The sequence below is a fragment of the Camelus bactrianus genome, chromosome 2 (assembly GCF_048773025.1).
Source record: "Camelus bactrianus isolate YW-2024 breed Bactrian camel chromosome 2, ASM4877302v1, whole genome shotgun sequence".
Lineage (NCBI taxonomy): Eukaryota > Metazoa > Chordata > Mammalia > Artiodactyla > Camelidae > Camelus > Camelus bactrianus.
In genome coordinates, this window is record NC_133540.1 from 109,495,268 (window position 1) to 109,519,834 (window position 24,567).

A 24,567-nucleotide genomic window follows, 5' to 3' on the forward strand; every position below is an offset into this window, starting at 1 on the left:
TATACCTGAAAACCCTGGGAGTTTGCAAAGCCTTCCAGTGAGCTTTAGAGCCTTGCCTGGTCTCTAATCTGCAAGTTAGAAAATATCTTAAAGGTCATTATCAGTAAGTGCCTACTGGATGCTCAAAGCTTTATTTTTATGTGCTTTCAGAAGTTAACAAAAAAAGACATTGGTGGGTATTGAAATCCTGTCCATCTGTTCCTCTGTTTTTAGTTTCTTCATCTGTACATTTGGAATACAGTACCTATCTCATATGGCTGTTGTGAAGATTGCGTGGCTTAATACATGCAAAGCTCCAAAAAAAATGCTTCGTGTACAGGAATAATTATTGTTATTTTTACTGAAGATCTCTTAACTACACCTGCCAAAGTTGGAGGAGAAAAACAAACACTATGCAAATCTAAGCTGTTTATCTTTTATTCATACAAACAATACATACACAAGACTGTACATTGTTTGAAGACTGCAATAATTTTCTAGTGTAACAACTCTGTAACAAAATTTAACTAAATGTAACATTTATGAAAATATAAATCTCTGATTGGGCAATTCTTCCCAACAATACAAAGTTTACATAAAAACATTCAATATGAGCTATCAGTTGCAAACAAGTTAGGAAAAAAATCATTCAAGTCACTTGTTAAACTCTATTGGCTGTTACATAGAACATTCACACACTACATTTAATCCACCTAGGCATTTAATTCTGAGAAATGTGTAGCATGGAGGTCCAACTGATAAGGACAAGAATAAGAATGTGTTGCCTCGAAGAGCTAAAAAAAGCACTGATTCATACAATCTACTCCAGGTGATCTGTACATGGGCTGAGCCTCCTCTGGGCTTCCACCTCCCCGGCTGGTAGCTAGGCCAGGAGGAACATACTGAAAAAGTCTTTCACCAACGAGTGGGGTGTTTATATCTGAATCACATCTCTGTATGCTTATGTGTCAAATTGCTTTCCAAAGTGAAATACAGTTGACTTGGATTCCCTATAGGTTAGATCACTTTGTTTCTTCCATTAGCATTAACAATTAAGATGTCATGCTCTTTTTTTCTCATGTTTCTCCCCAACATCCCTATGAGGGCAACAGCAGAAGCTATCACTACCTTTATTCTGCAGTTTACAAAAACAATACATTTGGGAGGTTAAGGATCTACCTACGGATAGTTGATGAGTTCAAGGTGGAGCTGGACTGAAAGTGAGTCAGTTCCTTGTTCATTATTCTGCCTACACAAGTCACCACTGGCCCTTTCAAATCAAACCAAACCAAACCAAACCATCACTACTGACACCCTTTGGAGAGTTATCCAGGGACATGCCATGAGAAGAATATGGAAGGAAGAAAATCACGTTCCCCTTTTGGGATGTAATATTTTCTTCTAAATAGGTAAAGTAGCTTTTAAAAAACATCGAATACCATTTCACAGCTTCTGCTTTGAAACAGATAAGACCATGAAAGGCTCCGAAGAGTCCTTAGGCAGAAAGGGAGACAGATCAAGAAGGGTGCACACATAGAGTGAGTAGAAGTAAGACAGTAATTTCACACAGGGACAATAAGAGCCTTTGGACACCCTTAAGATCTGTGGAATATTTTAGCACAAAGACAGGCATATTCAGTTTGTCCCAGAGTATTTGGTCATCTATCTGCGTTTTACACAGGACAGAGGAGGAATGAGAGTAAGGCAGATGTCATCCGTATTCCATAGATGGCAAGTCAAGAAAGCTTTCCTTCTACTAAGATTTACTGCAGGGGCCTAGGAAATAATTTACGCTTCTGAACAACTGATTTCTATTGCACAGACTGTTGTTAGTACAATGACAGAAATGAACAGGTGTTTTGACTGAATCTGTAATGCCCTTTCCTGCAACTCTTCTTTACACCCAGCACAAATGGGCATTTCAAAAAGACATGAAAAGATTGTGGTTTCTTATTAAAAGTGTTCTTTTGCAGCCCAGGAAATAGGTTAAAAACCGGATGTTCTGTTATACAGAAACCCTTGCATGCAGTTGTCACAACTGTATTTGAAAGAAGACGGCTGCATGTTCAATAGCCCTGTGATAGTGGTAGGGAGCTCTTGTCCCAGTCCAGCCTGCGGCCTCGCCCTTCATGTCCTTTCTCTCAGGAAACTGGGGGCACACCTGGGCCATTTTGTTACATTATTTTGCACCTTTAGACCTTCCCTCTGCAGACTGGATTTACACAGTTGTCAGGATTGTAAAATGTAAGGAGAGATTAAGGCTGTGTTTAGTGATCCACACAATCATTTGAAGTCAAGCAGCAATTTCACAATTTCGATCATTTCCTGTAGAGCTAACTCCAGTCCAAATGGTCCGTATATAGCTCGCTCCTCTCTCATCTGCATAATGGGATGAGTTAAGCTGCTTCTTCCCACACAGTTAATTTTAAAACTACCCTCTAACTTCCAGGTGACATAGCCATGTAAATGTGATTTCTAGAAATTCTCTGTCAAGACTTTCTTCCTGGATGAGCTTTGACCAAAAAAAAAAAAAAACCTAAACGCAATTTCACACATCTGTACATTTCATGAGCACATTAATAATTAATACTGGAACTCTAGCATCTTTCCTGTTTTTTAAGAATGAGTGGTTTATCATCTGGGATACAGAGATTTTTCTTTCTTTATATATGTGAGCAGGAAAAACATTTGTCAGTTGTCAGGGGCATAGCTGTGGCCCCTAGATTCCAGGGCGGAGCACACCCGGTCGTAGCAAGAGTTGTGTTTCCTGGAAGGCGTGGCCTCGTTGGGCTCCGTGGAGTCACTCACTGTGATGGGACTGTCTCTTGCAAAGACCTCAGTAGACTCTCTCCACAGGCAATCCACAGACACTTTGAAACAGTAACGATGGCACTTTGGCCTGGATGCCTGCGTCGTGCTGTTGAAGATCTGTCTGCTGTTTGACGTGGCGATTTTAATTTTCAGCGCAGCATCCACGCGGTCCACCACGGTGTATATCCCTACGCTCCCGTCGTCAAAACCTACAATGATGTTCAGGTGCCTCTGGGAGAGGGCGAGAAAAGTTGGTGTTTTGTAAAGGGAACAAGCACCGATATTTTTGCCGTCGGCCAGTCTCATGACAATCAAACTGGATAGCGCACCGTTTTCATCCTCTTCCTCCCCGTTTCGGAAACAAATGTATACCAGGTAGCGACCGTCTCGAGACAGCCTCTGCCTCCAGATGACCCCAGAGGCATGAACCACCCGTAATTTACCGCTGTGTAAGTCTAGCACGTTGATATTTTCGTCTCCCCTGGAAATAATGCCTAGCTTTCCATTCGGGGAGATTTCAAAATCCTCTAGATTTTTCAGGAAGTTGTTTGGCAGTTGCACACGGCGACAGATCACTTCTTCTGTCAGACTCCAGATATTCACCGTCTCGGCCGATGTGATAAACACGATGATGTCTGGACAGTCGGGGATCAATTTAAAATTCACAATGGTGGTGCCGTCTTCACAGCAAAATTTCTTGGTGATGCTTCCTGTCCAAAGGCTGACTGCCAGCACCTTGCTTTTGGTCATCCCCACCACGAAGGTGTTTGCAGAGGTTATAAAGGCGTTCTGCAGAGTGGTCAGAATGTTGCACACCCTGTGGCCTGTGGCCAGTCTCCAAACCCTGGAGGCGTTTTCCTCACAGAGAGAGACCACGAACTGGTCATTGTGTGTAATTAGCAGCTGAGATATCCTCTGCCCGTTAATGCGGAAGAGGTTTTCCCCGCTGCTGGTGTGCCAGACGTACTGGCTGCTCTTGTCATCCGCTGTCACCATTACGTCTCCTGAGGACGTCAACACACAGTGTTCAACTATCCCTTCGTGCTTAAATACTGCTTCAAGGAACCCACTGCTGAAGTTCCATTTATGAACACAATCAGAGCCATCCAGGGAGTAAATGATTTCCCCCCTAGCAGGCAACACCAGACTTTGGATGGGTTTTCCAGTCTTATCTATGTTTGACATGGCTGTGATGATATCTATGTCCCAGATAGAAAGAACCCCACTGGTTGACAAAGAGAGCAGCATGTTGTGGTGACTTGATTTCACCAGCTTGACTATGGTTCCTGAGATCTCCTGTAAGCTCGCCATACATTGTCCCGTGTCCCGCCTCCAAAAAAACACGGCTGAGGTATTTTCCATGGTCGCGATGATGCAGTCCCCGTTCTTGGACAGCACGGCTGATATAAAGCGTTCGTTGTGTTTAGCTCTGAACTTTTCAGCCACTTTCCACATGCCAGTATCTAAGAGCTCAATGCTGAGGGCTTTACAGATCAGAACTGCACTCTGGTCCTCTGAAAGTTCAATGCTGACCACCTCACTATCTTCTCTTCGGCAGTCAAAGTCATCAGTCAGCTGGGGGTTGGAGATGTCCTCAGTGTTCCAAACAGAGAGGCTTCCCTCACTGTCTACCATTACCATTTCTTGAGCCGTGTCCAAGATAAGAAGGAACTTCACAAACCCACCCGAAAATTCAGATGTCACCGTACATAACTTTTCTCCACTCCCTAAATGAAATATGGTGGTGGTGTTCAGGTACTGTCCACAGAAGGCATAGGCGCCGTCCAGCGAGCACTGGACACAGGTCACTTCATACCAGCAGTGGAACTGGTAAAGGGGCCATCCGTAGAGCAGGTCGATGACAGTGACGTCTTTGCTGGCTTCAAGCCAGGCAAGGGCGTGTTTAACGGACAGTGTAAATCCATTGATGTAGGTGGAGCCGCTTCCATGTTTGGTCCCTTTGATTTCCACTTCAGACAGGAGGCAAGAATTTACATTATCATAAACCAACAAGGTGTTATTTGTTGTAGCCACAACAAGATACTTTTCGTCACTGGTGAGTTTCATGCCCAGGATGACAGACTGGGCTGTCGTGATTTGCCTGAGTAGTTGACGTGTTTCCACGTCCCACGTGCTGATGGAACCATTTTCTAAAGCCGTGAGGACTGTACTGGGGTTAGAGGTGGGCAGAATCTCGGTGACATGCAGGTGACTAGATGACAAGGGAAGACGCTCTGGGCTGTAGGTCACGTCCATGGATGAATGTAATGGCACAATGGAGCAATATTTGGGGCCGTCTTTGTCACATTCTAAAAGAAGGTGTCTGAGTTTAGGCAGGGAACTTACGACAGGCAGCAGTCTTTGCTGAAGCTCGGCGGAAAGGGAGCCGGGGAACGCAACGACCTTGGTTTTGATGCTGCGGAGGGTGCTTGCCAGAAACTTCAGCTCCTTCTCCTGTGAGTAGTTGTAAGCCAGCTCGATGTCAGAGAGCACTTTGTCAAACTGGCCGATCTTGGTCATGGTGTAGAGCCAGCTGAAGTTCATGATGATGCCATAGAGCAAGTCGTCGGTCTTCCCGCACCTCGTCAGGTGGTACAGGAGCTCACACATTTTCCGATGGTTGACGAAAAAGATGTCGGGCTCCAACGGGTTACACTGGAAAACCCAGGGCTGGTCAGGGGCTTGCCTGTCGAAGGAAGCCTGCTCCATGAAGTGCTTCTCCTCCTCCAGCAGGCTTCTGCTCTCCAAGTCAAGGCAGCCATTCAAGTAGGGGTCTTCAAGGCAGAAAGCTTTTCTCCTGCCCCCTGACCAGACGCCCAGAAAGTAGTCTGCCAGGATGGTGTGCATTTCACGCAGGTCACCGCCGTCCTGCAGATACCGCTTCTGGGCTATGAGCTGCAGGTGTCTGTTGGCCCAGACCAGGAGGGTGACATTCTTCACGTGTCTCTCAATTAAGTACCCACTGAGCCCCTCCTTGAGCCTGGCGATGTACAGATAGGGTACTCTCAGAGGATTGTTGGGCCTGGCACACTCACTGAGCTCGTTCATGACCGTGTTGTCGAGGGCCAGCACATCCTCCAGCTCCATTTCACTCAAACCCATTTTGGCCATGGTGATGTAACCAAGAGCCCGGCAGACTAGTTTCTGCCCACATTTCTTTTCCAAGGACCAAAAGAGCTGCTCTATGCTTTCATGGACGGTGACACAGAGCGAGGACTCATCGACGTCTCTGTGAGATCGCCAATGTCTCACCTCCCTGAAGGTCAGGTTCACAAACATGGGCAGCGTGCACTTGGAGAAGGCGTTGTTCACATAAATCTGCTGGCCCGACGTGACCTTCCTCTTGACCCGCAGCAGCTGGTGTTTGAGCACCTGGCTGCACATCTTCCTGTCCCGTGGAACCAGCTCGATGTAGTTGTCTTCTGCGTGGATAAGGCACCGTAGCTTCTGCAGGATCCCGTGTTTGTTGGGCAGCGTGGAGAGGACGATCCGGACAAAGCGGGGAAGGTGAGCTGGGAGCCACCAGAGCTTCCTGGCCTCGTCGCTGTCTGAGAGTTGCTCCAGGGCATCAAATATCACCACGAGAGGCCTCTGCAGCGAAGACTCATTCAGAAGGTTGATAAATAAGTCACGGAGGTCATGGATCTTCTTAGGGTAGCTCTGAACCAGGCACCGGTAGTTAACTGCCAACTGTTCACAAACACTTACAAGAAGAGTCCTGAGATCAGTACTCATGTCTGTGGTTCCTAGAAATCGCACGACTACGACTGGGTCCGATTCTGGTCCTGTGTCTTCATGTAGCCAGCCATAAGCCTAAAAAATAAAGGCCAAGTTTAGAATGGTGACAGAGAGTCACACGGTCACATGCAGCAACGCCTCCTGTCGGCACAGATCGGACTTCTGGTAACCCTGACCGTGCAGAAAGTAGCCTAGAACCGGGAAATGGGAAAACCTGAGATGGTCGAAGAGCTGTTGCAAAGCTCATAGGTGAGACCCTCAGGGCCACTCTACTGAAGGCAATAGAGCGGTGATGACAGTACTAGTCAGTCATAAGGCAGCATTTAGCTGGTGTTCTAAAAGTCACAAAGCATTTCACAAACTGTAAATCTGAATATCTAATATGGTTAGTTTTTCATTACTGAATTTTCATTTCCTGGCACAGTTGTTGGCACATGGTAGGTGCTTAGTAAGTATTTATTTAATGAAAAGATTAAGTAATGATCTACACAGTATATCAATCAAATATGTCCCTTAATTGAGATCACATAAGGCCCTCTCTTTCCCATTCTCTCTCCCTCTCTTTCTCCCTTTTAATTGTAGAGTTAAAGAGAGAAAATATACGAAGAGGGGGCTGATAAGTTTAGTATCTTTCTGTCTGGAATTGCAAGGACAAAAAGGGATATGATCAAAGTATAAAACACTCCAAAACGTATTTTTAGGGAGACAACATCTTTCAGTAACGCTTGGAATTCACCAAGGATGCTCCTTAGGAAAGCACATGTTATTTAATACATTAGAAAGTTAGTTTATGAAACTTGGTTCCTTCAGAAATAGTTCAGGTTGAAGTTAGAATATGTTCAGAAAAGATTCAGGGATGTCAGTTTCAGAACGAGCTGTTAAGGAAAATAAGCAACTCGTGGTTGGTGATCAGCCCCAGCTTTTGCTGCTGACTTGGAGGACGGTAATACCCTGCCACTTTACAGCATCTTTTGCTGGCAAATCAGAAAGAGAACACAATTTGTCCCTACTTGGATGGCTTATGATGATTATTTGCATTGTCCTCCCTCCTCCCAATCACGTGTGGTGGGATGTGTGATGTCTATAAAGAATGGCCCTGCCATCATTAGCTCATGTCCAAGGAAATGTCGGCTGCATGGGAGATAACCTAGAGATGAACACGAGATGCCTGTCTCCATCCTCACACAGGACATGAGGTCACAAGAGGACAGGGTGTTGTTGGTGGAAGTGGCGGCAAGTAGGAGGAGATGGGGGCAGGGGGTAGAAGTTCCCCAGGAGAGAGGCAAGCAGAGCAGAGACAAGGGACCTAGAAATAGGCATGGCTCATATCCAGAACAGCAAGAACTCAGAAAGCCATTTTTCAAGTTGATTAACTGTCACCACGTTCTGCCCACAGGGATCGCTTCTGTGTACAGGCAGATCAGCACACGTCACGTGACTGCCTCCCGTGCTAGACACGTGGGGCTGCATCACATGCACACTGTCCTTCTACCTCCTCCACAAGGAAGAGGCCTCAGAGTGAGTGTGAAATCAACACATGGATGTCTTCTCATTTGATTTCAGTTCCCATGGGCTGCTTGTAACGTTACTATCTTGTTAACTTGGAAAAATTGTAAAGTTTGAGGATACACATACAAAGCAGTGTTCAAAGACAGACAGACACACACACGTACACGCACACGCACACGCACACACATACATTTATTTGATGCAGTGTGGCTCCTAGATGTAAGCCTGCCATTTCATCAGGTGTTCAGTTAAAGCGAGAGCTGCGTGTCCTAACACAAGAAGAAACCAGCACCTGGGCTTGGCAGATTAAGAAATGGTAAATGGACCTTCCTGAGGACTTTTTAAGAGTAAGTTTGATATATCTGGTTGTCACCTGTGACCTTGCTTTGGAACCTAATCACCACAAAAGGTGCAACACAACTGTCCCTGCTCTTGTCCTCAAGATAACCTACCCGAGACAGTGCAGCATGTGATGGATCATGAGAATGTTCACAGAGTTAAAGAAAGCTCCGTTCTTAAGAGAGTAACCACAGGAAGAACAATATAGAGATTCCAAGGTAACGTCAGGATAATATAAACTATCAGATTTGGACATCAAGTGTACCAGGAGGTTAAAACAGGGACTAGTTTCATCCAGGTTAGACTGAGGTCCGAAGACAATAGATAGCACACTCCAGGTTGGAGCTCTGGGCCATCATGCACACCTTGAAAGGGAGTTGTGAAAACCAGTTTTGCTGCCTTTGGCTGACTACCCACCTCCAGTCTGAAAAGGAGATTCAAGAGGCCAAGAAAAAAGTGGGAGATGAGAATGCCGTGGGTCGTATCTATCACCACCACACTCCCAAAGGGAAGGGCTGAGAGATGCGCACCCCTCACTTCCAGCCTAGGGAAGGGGCTGCAATACACCACTTACGGGATGTCCCCTAGGGCTTGGGAGACATGGCCATATGTGTCTGGTAACATCTGAGAAATATGGAGGTTGAGTGACTGAGGCTGGCTAGCTGCTCCTATGGAGGAGTGATGAGAGAGCTGCTGTATGGAACTGAAGTTTCTCAGAGTCAAAAAATGCTGAGTGTTTCCCAGGTATCGGATGTGGGCCAATGGCTAACATGAGCTGACAATGATTTCTGTTGGTTTTGTTTTTCCCAGGTCCTGTCTAAGGGAGTTTGCTAGGTTGTGGAGAGGCTCTTGGCAGAGAGATACTAGAAATGTGTTTCTGGATGTATAGGAGCCACAGAGGTGACCGGCTGGAAGAACAGTGCAGTTGCCTGTATCTAGGGAACCACAGGTGAGAGATGTTCAGTGAGGACCAGAGAGGCAGGGAGTGGGGATGTGGGAGGGAAAGGACCTTTGGGAAACTATGAAAAGGGCTCAGAAGAAATGGGAGGAAGTTTTAAACACCTGCCAAGATGAGAGTACGGAGCCCAGGTCAGAACAGTACTGGTCATTTAGGAGTGTCCTGCCACCCTACCTTTCCTACATCCCCTAAACCACAACCCTATAGGAGTCAGAAGTGTGGTCAGGGTTAGGAACGGGGGGAAGAAGGGCTGTGTGGTGAAAGAAAGGAGACGATGGCCATGTCCGTATTTCCCACTGGAGGTGCCTTGCATGCGGTAGACTTCAGCTGGCAGAGGGGAGATGTAGATTGAAGTTTTCATTATCATCTTAGACGGGACGTACTCATTGCTGAACTGAGATGGATTTAGTGTCCAGAGTGATTGTCTTTGCTCAGAGGGAAGAGAAGAGTTGTGAGATCTGCCCTAGTTTCCATCCAAATGAGAACTAGCCCCACGACACGAGTGTGAACAGCGAGAGACAAAATAAAGCTGTTCTAGAATGGCACCCCGTGAGTCCTGTTCTTTCAGCATAACTGTTAGTCCAGCAAAAGAGAAATGCTGAAATATCCATTCCCAGAAGACCAGTTCAGATAGTAAGCTCAGAAAATGGAAGTGAATTTGACCAACTGATCTTTTCCCCAAAGTAAAAGTTTTTACGGAAACACTCATAAAAGGATAGGCTTTTACCTTCTTTGCTACTTCAGCGAGCAGAAGGGTCTTCCCCGTGCATGGTCCACCATATATAATAAGAGGGTTGATGTGCCCGGTTTTGCTTGGAAGAATGTATTTATGCACTATGTTTAGAGATTCACATTTGTACTCATAGAAGGAGGCGTATGTTTTACATAATGATGAATGCTGAAGGATTTCGTCGTAGAGTGTATCAGTTTCCGTGTCAAAGTTCTGTTGCACTGTTGCCTGAATTATGTCAATCATGTCCTCATAAAATTGTTTACCGAGTCCTTCTATGTAATGATTTTCTATTTCTTGGGAGTAGCCTAGTTTCATGTCACAATGAGTAACAGATGTGTACACTCTCAGATTTGATGATGCAACGATGGTAGGAATAAATTCATCCCTGAGTTTTACCAGCTTCTCTTGGGCTTCTGGGTCCCGAATAATCCTTGGTTCTGCTCCGGTTATATCCATGTATTTTCCCATCTCTGGGATTTTCACGAAACGCTCAATGTTAGCAATTTTCCTAATGTAGCAAACACACTTCTTTAGAAATGCTGGAGTTTGCTTTCCTAGAGCAAAGTCAAACTCGTCTTCTATGGCTGGAAGAAAATATGACAAGGAGTTTATTGCCTAGAACAAAGAAGCAAGGCACCTCCACTCCTGGGACGTAACTCTCAAGTCACCAGTGGTAGTTTATTTTGCTTATAGTGTATAGCAGAGTCATCTATAAAATAATCTCTTAATTCCTTAATTTCCTATTTGTCTTTTCCTAAACAGCCTGGAACTCAGACAAGGGGTTTAAATAAAATTGTTTAATTTCCTCCCCAACCCAAGAGAGAGGTTGAACATAAGCACAAGAAAGAAAGGAAACCAAGTTTATAGTTGATTCTTTTAAGTTCCTGCTTAGCTTCACTCTCAGACTTCAGGGGTTCTAAGAGTGAAGAGCAGGAACAAACCGGGGCCAGGAAAGAATGAGGAAGAGGCCAAATGATGTATCTAGTTTGCTTCATCCTTGTTCAGCCTCTTCTTTACAATGTGGGTTCACCATTTTGTTTCAGATACATTGCACCCCAGAGAGAGATGTGTAAATAAAAGCGTGTTCAAAATATAGCCATGTGCTGATTATATTTATCCATTATCCATGTCACTGTTAAATCCCATTATACCCATCAGAGTAGGTTCTGAAAAATGACTTAGTGTGTAACTTTATTTCTTCTAAGAAACCACATTGGGTCTTACAATACCTATGCTCACATAAAAGTAAATATACATTCTAAATCATCTGAGATCCCATAAGAACATTTAAAATTGGATCAGTAGTAATAACATCACTTACTTGTGATTTTAGGGAAGAAAAATAAAAATAAAACAATTAAATCAATGGAAATGAATTTTAAGGCAAGGAGTCTTTTCAAACTGGCTGCCTCCCCTCCTGCGTTCCTTCATCCAGTTGGTCTTAGATGAGCATCTACTATGTGCCAGGCACTCTGCTAGTTGCTTAGGATACAGTGGAGAGAAAACAGAGGATGCTGAGAGAAAAAGCCATTAGGAAGCTGACAGTCTAGTGGAGGATGGAAGACATGAATCATGGAGTCCCACAGATAAGTGTATTGTGATTGTTTTTAGACCCATGAAATCATATTGTTCATTTATTTTATTACTTGCCTATCATTTATTTCCTCCCACTAAAAAAAACAATTAGTTCCAAGGGAGTAGAGACCTTGCTTTCTTGGTCATTGTTGTAGCCTCAGTGCCTGACACACAGGGTGCCCTCAATAAATGTTTGCTGAGTGAGCGACTGAGTGAATGAATGAATGAACAGCTCAACTGAGAAACAGTGGCAGAGTCTGGTCTATTATATCCAGCCTCCTCTGACTTCTTTTAAAGTCCCATTTTCTGGAGATGTCGTCAAGTTAAGTGAAGGCTTACCTTTGAGTTAAAACCAAAGAATACTTGTCTCTCCAGGAGATGGAACCATTTTAGAAAAATTAAGTTTCACCAGGCAGTAAATGCAATTAAATTTGCAGAACCATAAAAGGGAAGGAGTGAATGCCTCTATTATTGAGCTATTCCTTAGTTTACTGAGGTTGTGTAAAAATTACCTGAGAACAGATATCTCTTGGCTTGGCTGTGTTTCATTTTCCCCTTTTCATGCAACAGTTTTACAGCAGCCTTAAATATCTTCTTGATCTCATCTGATATCTCTTGCCAGGTCTTCTCATTCTCAGCATTGCCAGAGGGCTGCATCTATGGAAACATAAAAGTGAGAGATTAGTCTTAAAATCATCAAAGGAAACCCAATACTTAAAAGCAAGAGAACTGTTGTTATTTGAAGATCTACTATGTGCCTTAGTCTGACAGGCACTTAACAGACAGTATCTCATTTCCTCTCCTTAATCCCCTGAAAGTGATGTGAACTCGCCCAAGTGACACAACAATGTGAATCCAGACAGGATTTATTTGTGGGGCTTTCTTAATATAACATGTGTTTCCCTCTTGAGTTTTGATACAAAATCATCCCTTCAATATCCTCTTTAGAGAAGACACAGTTAAAGGGGAGGTGCTCATATGTTACTATTTAATTGTCTTAAGTTGTTTCTTCCTCATTTATTTTTATGATCTTCTAGGAAATAAAACAGGAGGAGTGCCAACCAAGAAAGTAACATTTATAGAGTATTGCTGATGATGATCTTCAAACATTCATTTACTTGGCAACAGTTTATGCTGAAATATCATGTGGGGTTTAGAAAATAACTTAAATTTCCCTAGAGGATCAGGGAATCAAATGAAGAAGGAACAACGAAAGCCAATTAAATAGACGTATACGTGCAAGTGCCCTCAAACCACTGTGTGAAACTGGTTTCTTGAGGTATCATGTTTTTTGACATCTACATTTATCAGCTACTGCCTTCACTCCTGGCATACTTAACTGGGGATGGTTTGGGGCTTACCTCAATATTCTTCTCCATATTCTAGCAGAAAGAAGTAGGTGAAATTAACTTTAACAACATTTTATTTTAACCCAGCATATCCAAAATGTCATCATATTGCATATCATTAACAAGTAATTAATGTAAGATTATTAGTGGAAAAGAATAACTAAATTGTCTGAAATTTTTTTAAAAAAATTACTTTGAAAAATGTATGTGAGGAGGAAGAAGAAAAATTGAGAAATCTGGTATGATTTCATTTTGCATGGAGAACATGCTTTATGTTAAATATCAGAATGACAAATACACAGGGTTCTTGAATGAAGAGCTGTTGCTAACCCAGGGCTCTCCCCATCTCGGAGCTGCCTGGGTGCTGAATGTATCAGGGATATTCTGTTTAGAAGAGGAATTGGATATCTATGCCTTCTTTTCTGTCTCTGTAAAAAGGCTCTGCAATGAATAAGCCCACCCATTTTCTCTACCTCCTCCATTCAGTTTCTGAGGACACATAATTGATACATCTGGGAACAAAGATGGAGAAAAGTCAATGATAATGTTTTCATCATACTCATGCATGACTCAACCACACTCCAAGATTCTACATAAGACACAAGAATATAAATTAACAATGTATGAAATGTTAAAGGAAAATACTGAATTAAAAAAAGAGAGAGACTATAAAAGTGGCTAAGCAGATTTTTAAAAGATCACCTCCCCCCAAAAAAACCCTTTCACAAATTAAAAATATAATTGTTGAACTTGAAAACTCAATGCATGAACAGAGTGGACACAGCTGAAAAAGAAAATTGGTGGACTGGAAAAAAGGTCTAAAGTAATTTTCTGGACAGCAGCACAGAAAGATAAGGAAATTGATAATGTAAAAGATAGTTAAGAGACATGGAGGAGGACTGAGGCAGTCTAATGTACATCTAATTAAAGAGCAAAAAGGAAAGACGGGAAGGAATAGAGGAGAGATGTTATTTGATGAGATGATGGTTGAGAATTTCCCAGAACTGATAGACTACATGAATTTGCAAATATAGGAAGCACAACATATACCACACAGCATATGTACGTAGACACATAATAGCAAAATGAGAAAAATATTTTCAGATAAACAGAATTTATCGCTAGTAGACCTTCATTAATGGAACCTTCAAAAGGTATACTTCAGGAAGGAGGAAATGACCCCAGAAGGAAAATCTGAGATGCCAAAAAAGAAAGATGGGTCAAAAATTGGAAGATTTCTTAGCTTTGGATTTAGTTGTTAAAAAGAAATAATGTTCTGTCTACTGTGACTTTTCTGTGGAGGAAACCACCCCTGGATGGCATAAACCGTTTAAAGTTGTGGAGAGAGACACAGTTTGGAGAGAAAGTTAACGTACTGCATTTTTATTGCTTTTCAGCATTTCCGATTTGGGTCTGAGGTAATAAGCTGCAGGCACCGAGTTCTCATCTCGACAGTACCACTCTTCCAGTAACTTGGTTTCCAGCTTCGCCTCTATGGCAGCATCCAAAATCATCTCAAACTCTGAGGCTTCAACTTCTCCAGGGATTCGGATGTTCCCATATTTTTCACCTAATAGTCCCTGTGTATCAACAAGAAATTTCAGTTTAGTGTATCACCAAGAAAGTTCATTTCAGTACTCACATCATATGGCCACTCAATAAATATTAACAGATAGATAACAAGATACATTGTTCCATCAATTGCCTCTTTTAATCATAGTGGATACTTTTTTCCCATGGATTATTTCATAAGTAAAATTAGACCATTTATACTGCATTTATAATTTATAATTATAAATTATAATAAATTTACATACTAAGAATTGAGATTGCAAATCATATCAGACAAACCCCAAATACAAAATTTTGTAGCGAAGTTGTTTTCACAGAGTTTATATACTATAACAAAAATTGTCTATTTTGAGATTTTTTTTGTTTGTTCTTGACAAAGAAAGATGATGTGCTGGACTCTTTGAAATATCAAACACGGATACTCGCAAGCAAAAGAATTGCTTTATAAAGAGTTTACAGTATGATTCTAAGCCCCAGATTTACACAGCTACAAATGAAAGAAATATGAAATCATGGAATGTTATGTGACTATAAATCCACTGGTAACTGGAAAAAATTCAAAATATAAACAAGATATCATTTTCTCCCTGTTGAACTGGCGAAGGAAAACACGTGCTCAGTGTCGTGTAAGAAAACACCTCTGTAGTGCTGATAAGTGTGTAAACTGATCCAATGTTTTTTTGAAGGGTATTCTGGCAATATGTATTCAAAGCTTTAAAATACATGAGTTTTGACTTCGCCATTTTTCTTCTGGGAATCTGTCTTTAGAAAATAATTAAAGATATACAGAAAGACTTAACAGCATATTTATTCTGAACCTGTTTTACCAGGAAAGAGTTAAACCTATGTGTCCAGCAAATGGGAACATTTAAATACATATAAATATATTTTGGTACCTCTATTCAAAGGATGTACCAAATTATGTTCTACAACTGTATTGATGTAGAAAGATGTTTATAATATATTATTAAGTGAAAAGGTTAAGTTACAAAAGATGTATAAGATGAATCCAATGTTGTATATACATTTTATATATATATGAGAAAGATATATGTATATGTGTAGACATAAACATAACATATACACATAGAGATTTTATAAAAATACACAGCAGGGTTACTAATGGCTATCTTTCAGTGGATGGTTTTAAATTTACTTTGGTTTTATGAATTCATTGCTTTTTTATTAAAACAATTTTTTTTCAATACATGTGTATTATTTTGCAGTGAGAAAAACAACAGGTATTAAAAAATTTTAAACCTAGTGCTGCTGTCTGTACTTCTTTGTGGAACAACACTTTCAAGTCTCCTCTAAGTGTTTGCTTACACCTATGGTTCTCAAAGTGTGGTCCTCAGAGCAGGAGCATCCTCATCACCCGGGAACTTGTTAGGCATGCAAGTCCTATGGGCCCATCCCAGACGTTCTGAGTCAGAAACTCTGGGCATAGAGCTGAGCAATCTATGTTTTAGCAAGCCCTCCAGGTTCCTGAGCTGCTGGCTTAAGCTGACAAAAAAATTAGCTTATAGAGCACCTGGTATTTCAATTAATCTTCAACGCCTTATCTAGTAAAAATAAGGAAGGAACAGAAAGAACTCTAGCACAGATCTATCCTGTCCAAGGCAAGTTTGTCTGCTTTGCAGTCTCCACGGGAGAATTTCTGTTTAATTGGTGGGCGTCCTCATCCTTTCCTCCTGTTGACTAGCACCGTTGCCATAAACTTCCAGCCTGGTCTATCCATTGGAAGGTGAACTGTGGTTTGGCTTCCTCACAGGCACTTGTTTCTACCTCTGCAACCCCAGCATTCTTTTCATCTCATGCTGGCAGGTGGGAAAATAAAAGTTCTTGGTAGACATATTTCTAAAATTCATGACCTAAACTCCACTACCCCATGAGGGCAGAGGGCAGAGCTTTTTACTCCTAGCACATAGAAAATATATATTTTTTTAAAAAACCCGATATTTGTTAAATAAATGAATAGACCAAGACAGAGAAAGAAATCCTTTCTTTGTTTGAAATGTCTGCTTGTGTTCAAAGATAATATTTCAGCTCTCAGCAGGTAAAGTAACAATTTGGGAAAGTACCAATTTTGTCAGCAACCTTCACTTGAGCCCATAGTCTCTTAGCAGGTACTGTCTAAACACATCCCTGGTTGGGCCAGGCCCCCTCTGTCTCCTTGGGACATAATTCATCTCATTCAGCTGCTTACTGAAGGTGACTGTGGCTAACTGAACTCACTGTTCCAGGCTCAGGTCTCCTCAGTACTAGCCTCAGAGACCAGGCAGGAAGGAGATACACCTGTTTGTTCTCTTGGGCTGCATAAGTCACTTTGGAAGGGGCTTGAATGAAGGGACTCCACGTCATTGGTCTCCATTATTTCAGCAAAGTAAACAAGGGTTTATGGAGGACTCTTCGAGATAAGGATGTTCTAACTCAAACCCAGTGTATCAGCCTAAAAGCAATTATAAGCACTTTTATTTTAATCTGCATTTGTTCTGGGCTATTCTTGCCAACAGGCTCAGTGCAACAAAAATAATATTATTTTGAATTGTTTTCCCCTAACAATTTCTCTTCTAAAATCTCTTATGTTAAACTTCGATAACGAGCAGGCACGACCTCTCACTCTACCACAGACACAAAGGGAGATGATCTATTTAAGGGTAGCGAGCCTGGTGAGTATCCTACTCCTCTTGGTTAATTCTGGATAAGGGTAGTCAGCATCCTTAGTCAGGCTCTGTCATGATGAGTGAGGTTTTAGTGCTGGGAAGAGTCATCCAGCAAACCCACCTGGGCAAGGAAGGGAGTAAGATGATTTCTAAGAGGTAGAATTAGGACTTTTGAGAGGAATCCAAAAAGACAAATAGTGGAGTTTGGCCATTGGATGGAAGACTTGGTGAACAGGCAGGATATTAAATATGGGATTTAGTAATTGACAATTCTTCATCCAGCAGCCAACAAAGCCCAGGAATATGATGGACCCAGCAACCAAGATCCAGGGCAAGACCAGCTGGATTTTGAGCATGAAGGGGGAAAGAAGACAAAACAGTGACTAGTGAAACAAGACCACGTCCCAGGGAAGGACCAGCATCACAGTATTAGCAATTTATTGTTGATTCTCCATCACCACTCTGCTCTAAATAAGGCTGGTCTCAGAGTCTCGGGTGGGCTCAAATCTATGGGACAGTTTCTGAAATGTGCTCCATGAGGCACCTGGATCACCCACGGTGTTTGTTAAAACATAGGTCTCAGACCTGAGGACCACTGTGCTTGGGGAGCCCAGGAATCTGGAATTAAAAATGCAGACAAATGAGTCTAGAATTTGAGGACCACTTGATAGGGGCAATGCATTTGTGGTCTCATGAAGAATGGTTAGCAAGCACTGAAGAGGCAGGGCAGGGAACATGGCAGTTCATTACAAAAATCGAAGGCTATTTAGAAATAATTATTTGAGTTGAACAGCTGGCACCAAATACTATAATTATTTGATCAATATAGTAAGGCAAAATGTTCCTTAGAGATAACTAAAGAAGAAAAAAATTCCTCATGCAATTCAAAAAACAAATTATATCGAGCGCTTACTATATATAAAGAGACAATGTAGAGCTTCAGAAAAGTGAAAATGTGAGCCAGGCTTAAAGTTACGTATTGGATTGTTCTCCCCAAGCCTTTTCCTTCTCTCTATTGATTCTTCCTTCGGGTGGAATGTTCATAAATCATGAAGCAGTTACCTTTCAGGAGTCCAAAATAGAATTCTGCCTTAGTCTTGTCTCACTATTTGAGAAATAGCAAGAAGAGAATCAGCTAAAGAGAAGTTTGCTACCGTATTTTTCAGGAAGACCTTTTGGGGTTCTATGTGGTTATAATTATAAGGTGACACAAAAGCATGCCTATATGTAACAGGGCTGGCAATAGTCAACTTAGAGGAAGATTAAGTCCAGCTCAATTGCAAAGTTCAGCTCCTGTGGTCAGTGGCTCAGAGCAGGAGTAGAGATGCAGGACCAAGTCTGAGAGGTTAGCGGTTAAAGTGGAGGTGGCAAGATAAAAGGTTTCCTAATCAGACTGTTCCTTAGCCCTGTAGCCATGGGGAGTGTATGTGAATGACCCTGGGGCAGCTTCAGAAACCATGTGCAAAGAGCATCCTTTTCTGTTCACTGTCAGTAAAATATTCATTCCCATAACTGAAGAAGAATCAGATGTTCCACATCCTTCTGACACCCATATTCAAAAAGCTCATTTTATGTTTGGTTAAACCAACTCTGCCAGTTTTTTGGAGAACTTTGGTGGAGAGTTGAGGAACTATATTCAGTTTTGCATTGGTCCATGTTTATTAGTTATATACCATTGGTCAGTCTGTATGTGTGACCCTGTATGGAAGAAATGCATGTGTCTGAAATAATTTTCAACTTTTCATTGAATTGTTTAAACATTATCAATACATATATGAACATAAACATATGGAATGTCTCCTGTCCATAGAAATCCGTAATCACCTCTCCCACCCACCTCATCAAATGTGAAAACATTTAAATTGGCCCATTCTGCAACACTAAAAATACATAACATTAGTTAGGCAGGAAGCCACAACCCTACTGAGTGCTCAAATACAATCTGGGAGTTAAATCCAAATGATTGAAAAGTCTAAGAAGATTTTCTAATGTTTTAACTGTAGTTTTTATGTATAAAATTCTAGTATAAGAAATATTTCCAGATGCTTTGGAACCAGATTGAGGCGGCGTTTGCACAACATAGTGAATGTACTGATGCCACGGAATTGTTCACTTTAAACTGGTTAATTTTTATGTTATGTGAATTTCACTTCAATTTTAAAAAAGGAAATACTTTCTGAACTATTGATTTCCTTATAACTGAGAACTTAAATGTAAAATGATTCTCTACTCTATCATCCATTCCTTCTTTATATGCTGATATCGATACATCCAAGCCACTGCTTTCAAAGGCTTAGAGACAACATTTTCTTTCCCCTCAATTGATTTTTCTTTTCCTTTGCACAAGCACTGATTCTTCCCCCTGCCCTCCACCCGACTGCCCCTAGCCCTTCATGCGCAGTTAGTTCTGCCTGGGCTTACAGTTGAAAATCTTTGGGGTCTGCGTCTGATGGTATGCAGTTTTTATTGCAGCAAACAGAACAGAGGGACTGACATATTCTTGATGGTGTTGGTGAGCTCTGTATGTCTCTGCCTTTATTCTGCTGTGGGATGTCACAGGTTTGAGCAGTCTTTTGGAGTTATGGATGCTATCGCTTGTAGACAGGTGGGCAGGAGCTCCATGGGCTGCTGCTTCTGAGGCACCACTCATGGGGAGCAGCTGGAAGGGAAAGGAGAGATTTCTCCTCCCATTGGTGCTATCACAAGCCGAAGCACCAACTTTGTAAATGCCCTGTTCCCTCCGATCCAGTCACTAGCACAAGGCAGGTGGGACTATTCCTTTCTTCCTATGTTTCCCTTTTATTTATTAAAATAAAATCCATACTCACATATACAGCACTCCCTCGTAGGTGATCTCATTTAACGTTCATGATTCTGTGAAGTGGGGAGAGGCAGAAAAAGACACCAGAGCTCACAGACCTCAACTGGCTTGCCCAAGACCACTTCTCTAAGGAGACATGGAGATACTAGCACTTGAAAATGGGGCTTTCAATGGCCTCATTCTTTCTACTTCATCTAGTTGGTGTGCTGTGCCCCCTCCTGCGAATGCTTGCAGATGGCTTCTTTGCTGGTGATGGTTCTTCCAGCCAGTGCCCATGGCTGTGTCACCATGCACTGCACACCTCCAGGGGGCACTATGCACAAGGATTGCAGGATGTTCAATGCCAGGACCCTGGTTGTTGGCATTGTTTTTATCTGGCATTGGGTGGAGAGACAAAGATGGTTGTGGTGTATTCCCTGGAGCTCACAGCCAACCTGTAGAGGCAGTGCTCTGGTGTAGAGTGGGACCAACCAAACCATCCCAAGACTCAGGTGAACCTGCTTCACACACTGAACGTTATTTTCTCAATGTTTTTCCAAAGTCGAGAAACACCTTCACAACTGACTTTCACATTTTTTCAATATAAGCACAATATAAGGGACTTTATTTAGAGGTGGATTGCAATGAAATTACTCAAACTTTAAGTTTAATGTGTCACAAGAAGCAAAAGTAAATGAAGAAAGGGGATGTGATGGTCACTTTTACGTGTCAACTTGACTAAACCATGGGTGCCCAGGTACTTGGCTAAACATTATTTCTGGGTGTGTCTGTGAGGACAGTTCTGGATGAGACTGGCATTTGAATCAGCAGACCAAGTACAGCAGATTGCCTTCTCCAATGTGGGTGGACATCATCCAATTCACTGAGGGCCTGAATAGAACAAAAAGGTGGAGGAAGGGGAAAAGACACTCTCTTGCCTGACTGTGTGAGCTGGGACCTTGGTCTCGTCCTGCACTTGGACTAGGACTTACACCACTGGCACTACTAGGTCTCAGGCCTTTGGCCTCAGGCTGGAACTGCACTGCTGGCTTCCCTGGGTCTCTAGCTTAAAGAGGGCACGTCGTGGGACTTCTTGGTCTCCATGATCATATGAGATAATTCTTAAAATAAATCATAAATACATACATAAATACATCCTTTATATATAATCTCCTATTGGTTCTGTTTCTCTGGAGAACTATAGCTAATACAGGTGATGAATTGGGAAATAAGAATAACAAATAACTAAAGGATTATTTGTTAGAACTACATACTGTCCATACTAAAGATGATCTACATAAGAGCTTTAAAAAGGCATATGTTTGGCTCCAGCAAATGTAAGGGTAATATTTTCAGAAAACTGTTTAACTCTTAGTCATTAGAGACCTGTCTTGCGTACATGGTTGCCAAGATTGGATGTTAGCAGATATACTTAGCACATAAAGTTTAGCGTTTTTCATGTCAAAGCAATTATCCAGGTGCCCATGATGGATTTGACAGTATGTAATGACTGCTCTGTCTATGAGCAAAAAATATCCACTCTCACAATTGGTACATAGTGAGCCTGTGCTTCACATGCTACAGACATGAGTTTCTGTAATAGGGTCTGTAGACAAAGAGATCTATTAATGCATACAAATAATCCACAGATAAATTTTAAAAATATTTTGAGGTTGGAAAAAGGCAAAATGTTAGAAGTGACCTCAACCTCTCTGAGCCTCAGCTTTTGCATCTGCAAATGGAGATAATATTTTATCCTTCTATACTTACCTGGTCACTCATCTACTCTGGTTTCTTGTGAGAGTCAGTTACTCTAGGTGGAAGCACTCTGAAATGCAAGCACTTGGCAATAAATAAGGCACCACTACTTTCCCTAAACACAGTTACAGAGAGACATACCTCCTCAGCGCACTCAAACCTGCACACATGTGATAGAAATGAACACTGAGAAGTCCAGCTGGGTAGACAGAGACGGGAAAGAAACATCTCTTGATTGAAGAAAGAGAAACAAGATAGAAAGGAAGAAAACAAGGGGTAGATAGTTGTTTACAGGTGGTAGGAAGGTGAGAAAATACATGATCAGGGAAGAACAAACTCCTCCACTCTCCAGGGGTGGAGAAAAAGAGGCTTAAAAGAATTAACCTGGGTTAACCTAGTTGGCTGGCACAAAGGCAACAGATGTGTGGAGTTAACCTTTAGAGAGAACACAGGCTTCACGGGGAGCTGACAACCCACACATAAAATAGAAAATTTTTAAATGAAGCAATGTGTATTGTTATTGGTGTGTTAATCACCAGGTTTGTAAGAATTGAGTTATTGAAATTCAACTCTTCTGAAAAAGAAGAACCGTGTGACTATGAACTACATGTGTCCCCTCCAGATTCATATGTAGATGATCTAACCCACCAGTGAATGAGATGGGACCTTTAAGGAGGTGGTTAAGGTTAAATGAGATTATAAGGGTGGAGCCAATCCCACAGAACTGGTGCCCTCATAAGAGGAGGAAGTGATGTCAGAGGTCCTTTTGCCAAATGAGGATACGGAGAGAAGGCAGCTGTCTTCAAGAAGAGAATCCTCACCAGAGCCTGACCCTGCTGGCACCTTGATCTCGGACTTCCGAACTCCGGAACTGTGAGAAAACAGATTTCTGTTGTTTAAGCCACCCATTCTATGGTATTTTGTTATGGCAGCCTGAGCTGACTAAAACAAGCATAAAGATGAACAAAATGAAGTAGTTTTTGTTGACGTAATTAGCTGGTGTCTTTGGCAATTCATCATAAAATGTATTGAGGGGGTAAAGTCATAGATGAAGTGACTTGCCAATTTCATTTTCTATACAACAGAGTTACTAAGTTAATGCTCTGATCTAGTTTCTTTGAGAATCTCAGTGCATATAAAATTATAATTTTACTTTTTTCTTAAAAATGTTATTTATGATTTAACTATGGTTATTAAATTTACATACTGAAGCCCACCATGGAACTTAACTGATATCAATAATAATTACTTATATCAATGGCAATTCTGCGATTTCTTACTTACGGCAATGTGCTTTTCTCTGCAACAAAGTTTTATTACCTGGAAAATGAACACAACTATTATTCTGTGAAAGAATTTCAATCTAAAATGGAACCAGAGGATATAAAGTGAAAAATCTCACACACATGCCCTTAGGAAAACAAAATGTAAGGAGTGAAAGACTGATTTCCTGTAAAAGCCTGATTTTACAGAAAATTGCTAATATTGGAATTTTCCTGAATGATAGGGAATTGGTCAGGGATTACCTTGTATCAGCCTTGGGAAATTAGGCTTAGGGTTTTCCGAGGCAGGAACAAGAAATGACCCAGGTTGGGTTGGTCTCACGAAATAAGCTGAATTGAGCTTTGTTTGCATGACTGGACTGGTTTTGTCTGCTTGGGGAATTTTCAAAGCTGGTCTTTGTTTGTTTCTTGGCTTTAACAGACTCTCACTCAACTCTCCCCTCTTTACATTCCCTGCCCATAAAGACAGCCTCCCTCAGACCCTCAGTGGACTCACCTGTAGCTTGCTACGGTCTGTGTGTCCCAAATTGCACATTCCTGAATAAACTCACCTTCTTTTTTTTTTTTTTTTTTTACAATTTCAAGCTTGCCTTATTTTACCCTTTTATCTAAGTTGAGCATTCAGTAGAAACATCAGAGCAAATGAGGCAACCAAAAGGGTAAAAAGGATTGGGTAATAGAACTGAAGGGAATGGAACCATTCTGGAGCTTATAGTTAATTTACATCATTTCAAAGCACAGATTACAACTCTAACCCTGAACAGTTGCCTTATAAAACTGAGAACTGAGAAATGTGGAAGGATTACTGAAATTTTAAAATGCTAGAGAAAAAATTCATCACGAAAGTAAATACAAAACAGCAGGGGTGGTTGATGTTTTGCTTGTTTGTTCTTTAAGGGGGGGGGACAGTTTTGGACATACTAGAAGTGAGATGCTGTTATTTAAGTGGTGCTGCCCTTGAAGCAGTTAGAAACGTGGATCTGTAAGTCAAAAGAGTAATCTGGCTGGAAAAGCAGTCCTGGAAAACAGCATGCTTTCATTCAACAAATATTTATTAAGCACCTGACTTGCAGGGTAGCCAACCACTTTGGTTTGCTCAGGGCTGTCCCAGTTTGAGCACTGAAAGTTCCAGGAGCTCCCTCATTCCCAGGCAAGACAGGACAGTTGGTGACACTAACAAGACAGTCATGGTTCCTACTTTTTCTGAGCTTGCATTCTGGGAGAGCAGCCGGATATCTGTATGGATTAGATAGTTCAAAGAGGAATTACAGAGTGGAAAGAGAATAGGGCTGAGGATAACCAATCTTTATGTGGGCACAGAAGCAGGAGGAGAAAGATTTGAATGGTGTCATAGAAGTCCAGAGAGGAAAGAGTGATAATATTCAAAACATTTGTACAGAGCATTTAAAAAGGAATGAAAAAAAATGGACAAAGGACGTGAGCAGGTAATTCATAGAATCAGAAGAACAAATACCAATAAGCATAAAAGATAATTCTCAG

General features: G+C 41.7%; 1 protein-coding gene across 1 annotated transcript; it reads right to left on the minus strand.

Annotated features, from left to right (window-relative positions):
* Nucleotides 1–401: 401 nt before the first annotated feature.
* NWD2 (NACHT and WD repeat domain containing 2) lies at nucleotides 402–21,808 on the minus strand. Its single transcript, XM_045522298.2, has 5 exons — nucleotides 21,797–21,808; nucleotides 14,368–14,571; nucleotides 12,155–12,299; nucleotides 10,062–10,651; nucleotides 402–6,603 (listed from the first exon to the last, which is right to left on the minus strand). The coding sequence occupies exons 1-5, from the start codon at nucleotides 21,806–21,808 to the stop codon at nucleotides 2,671–2,673; spliced, it is 4,884 nt and encodes a 1,627-aa protein (XP_045378254.2). The 3' UTR covers nucleotides 402–2,670.
* Nucleotides 21,809–24,567: the final 2,759 nt, after the last annotated feature.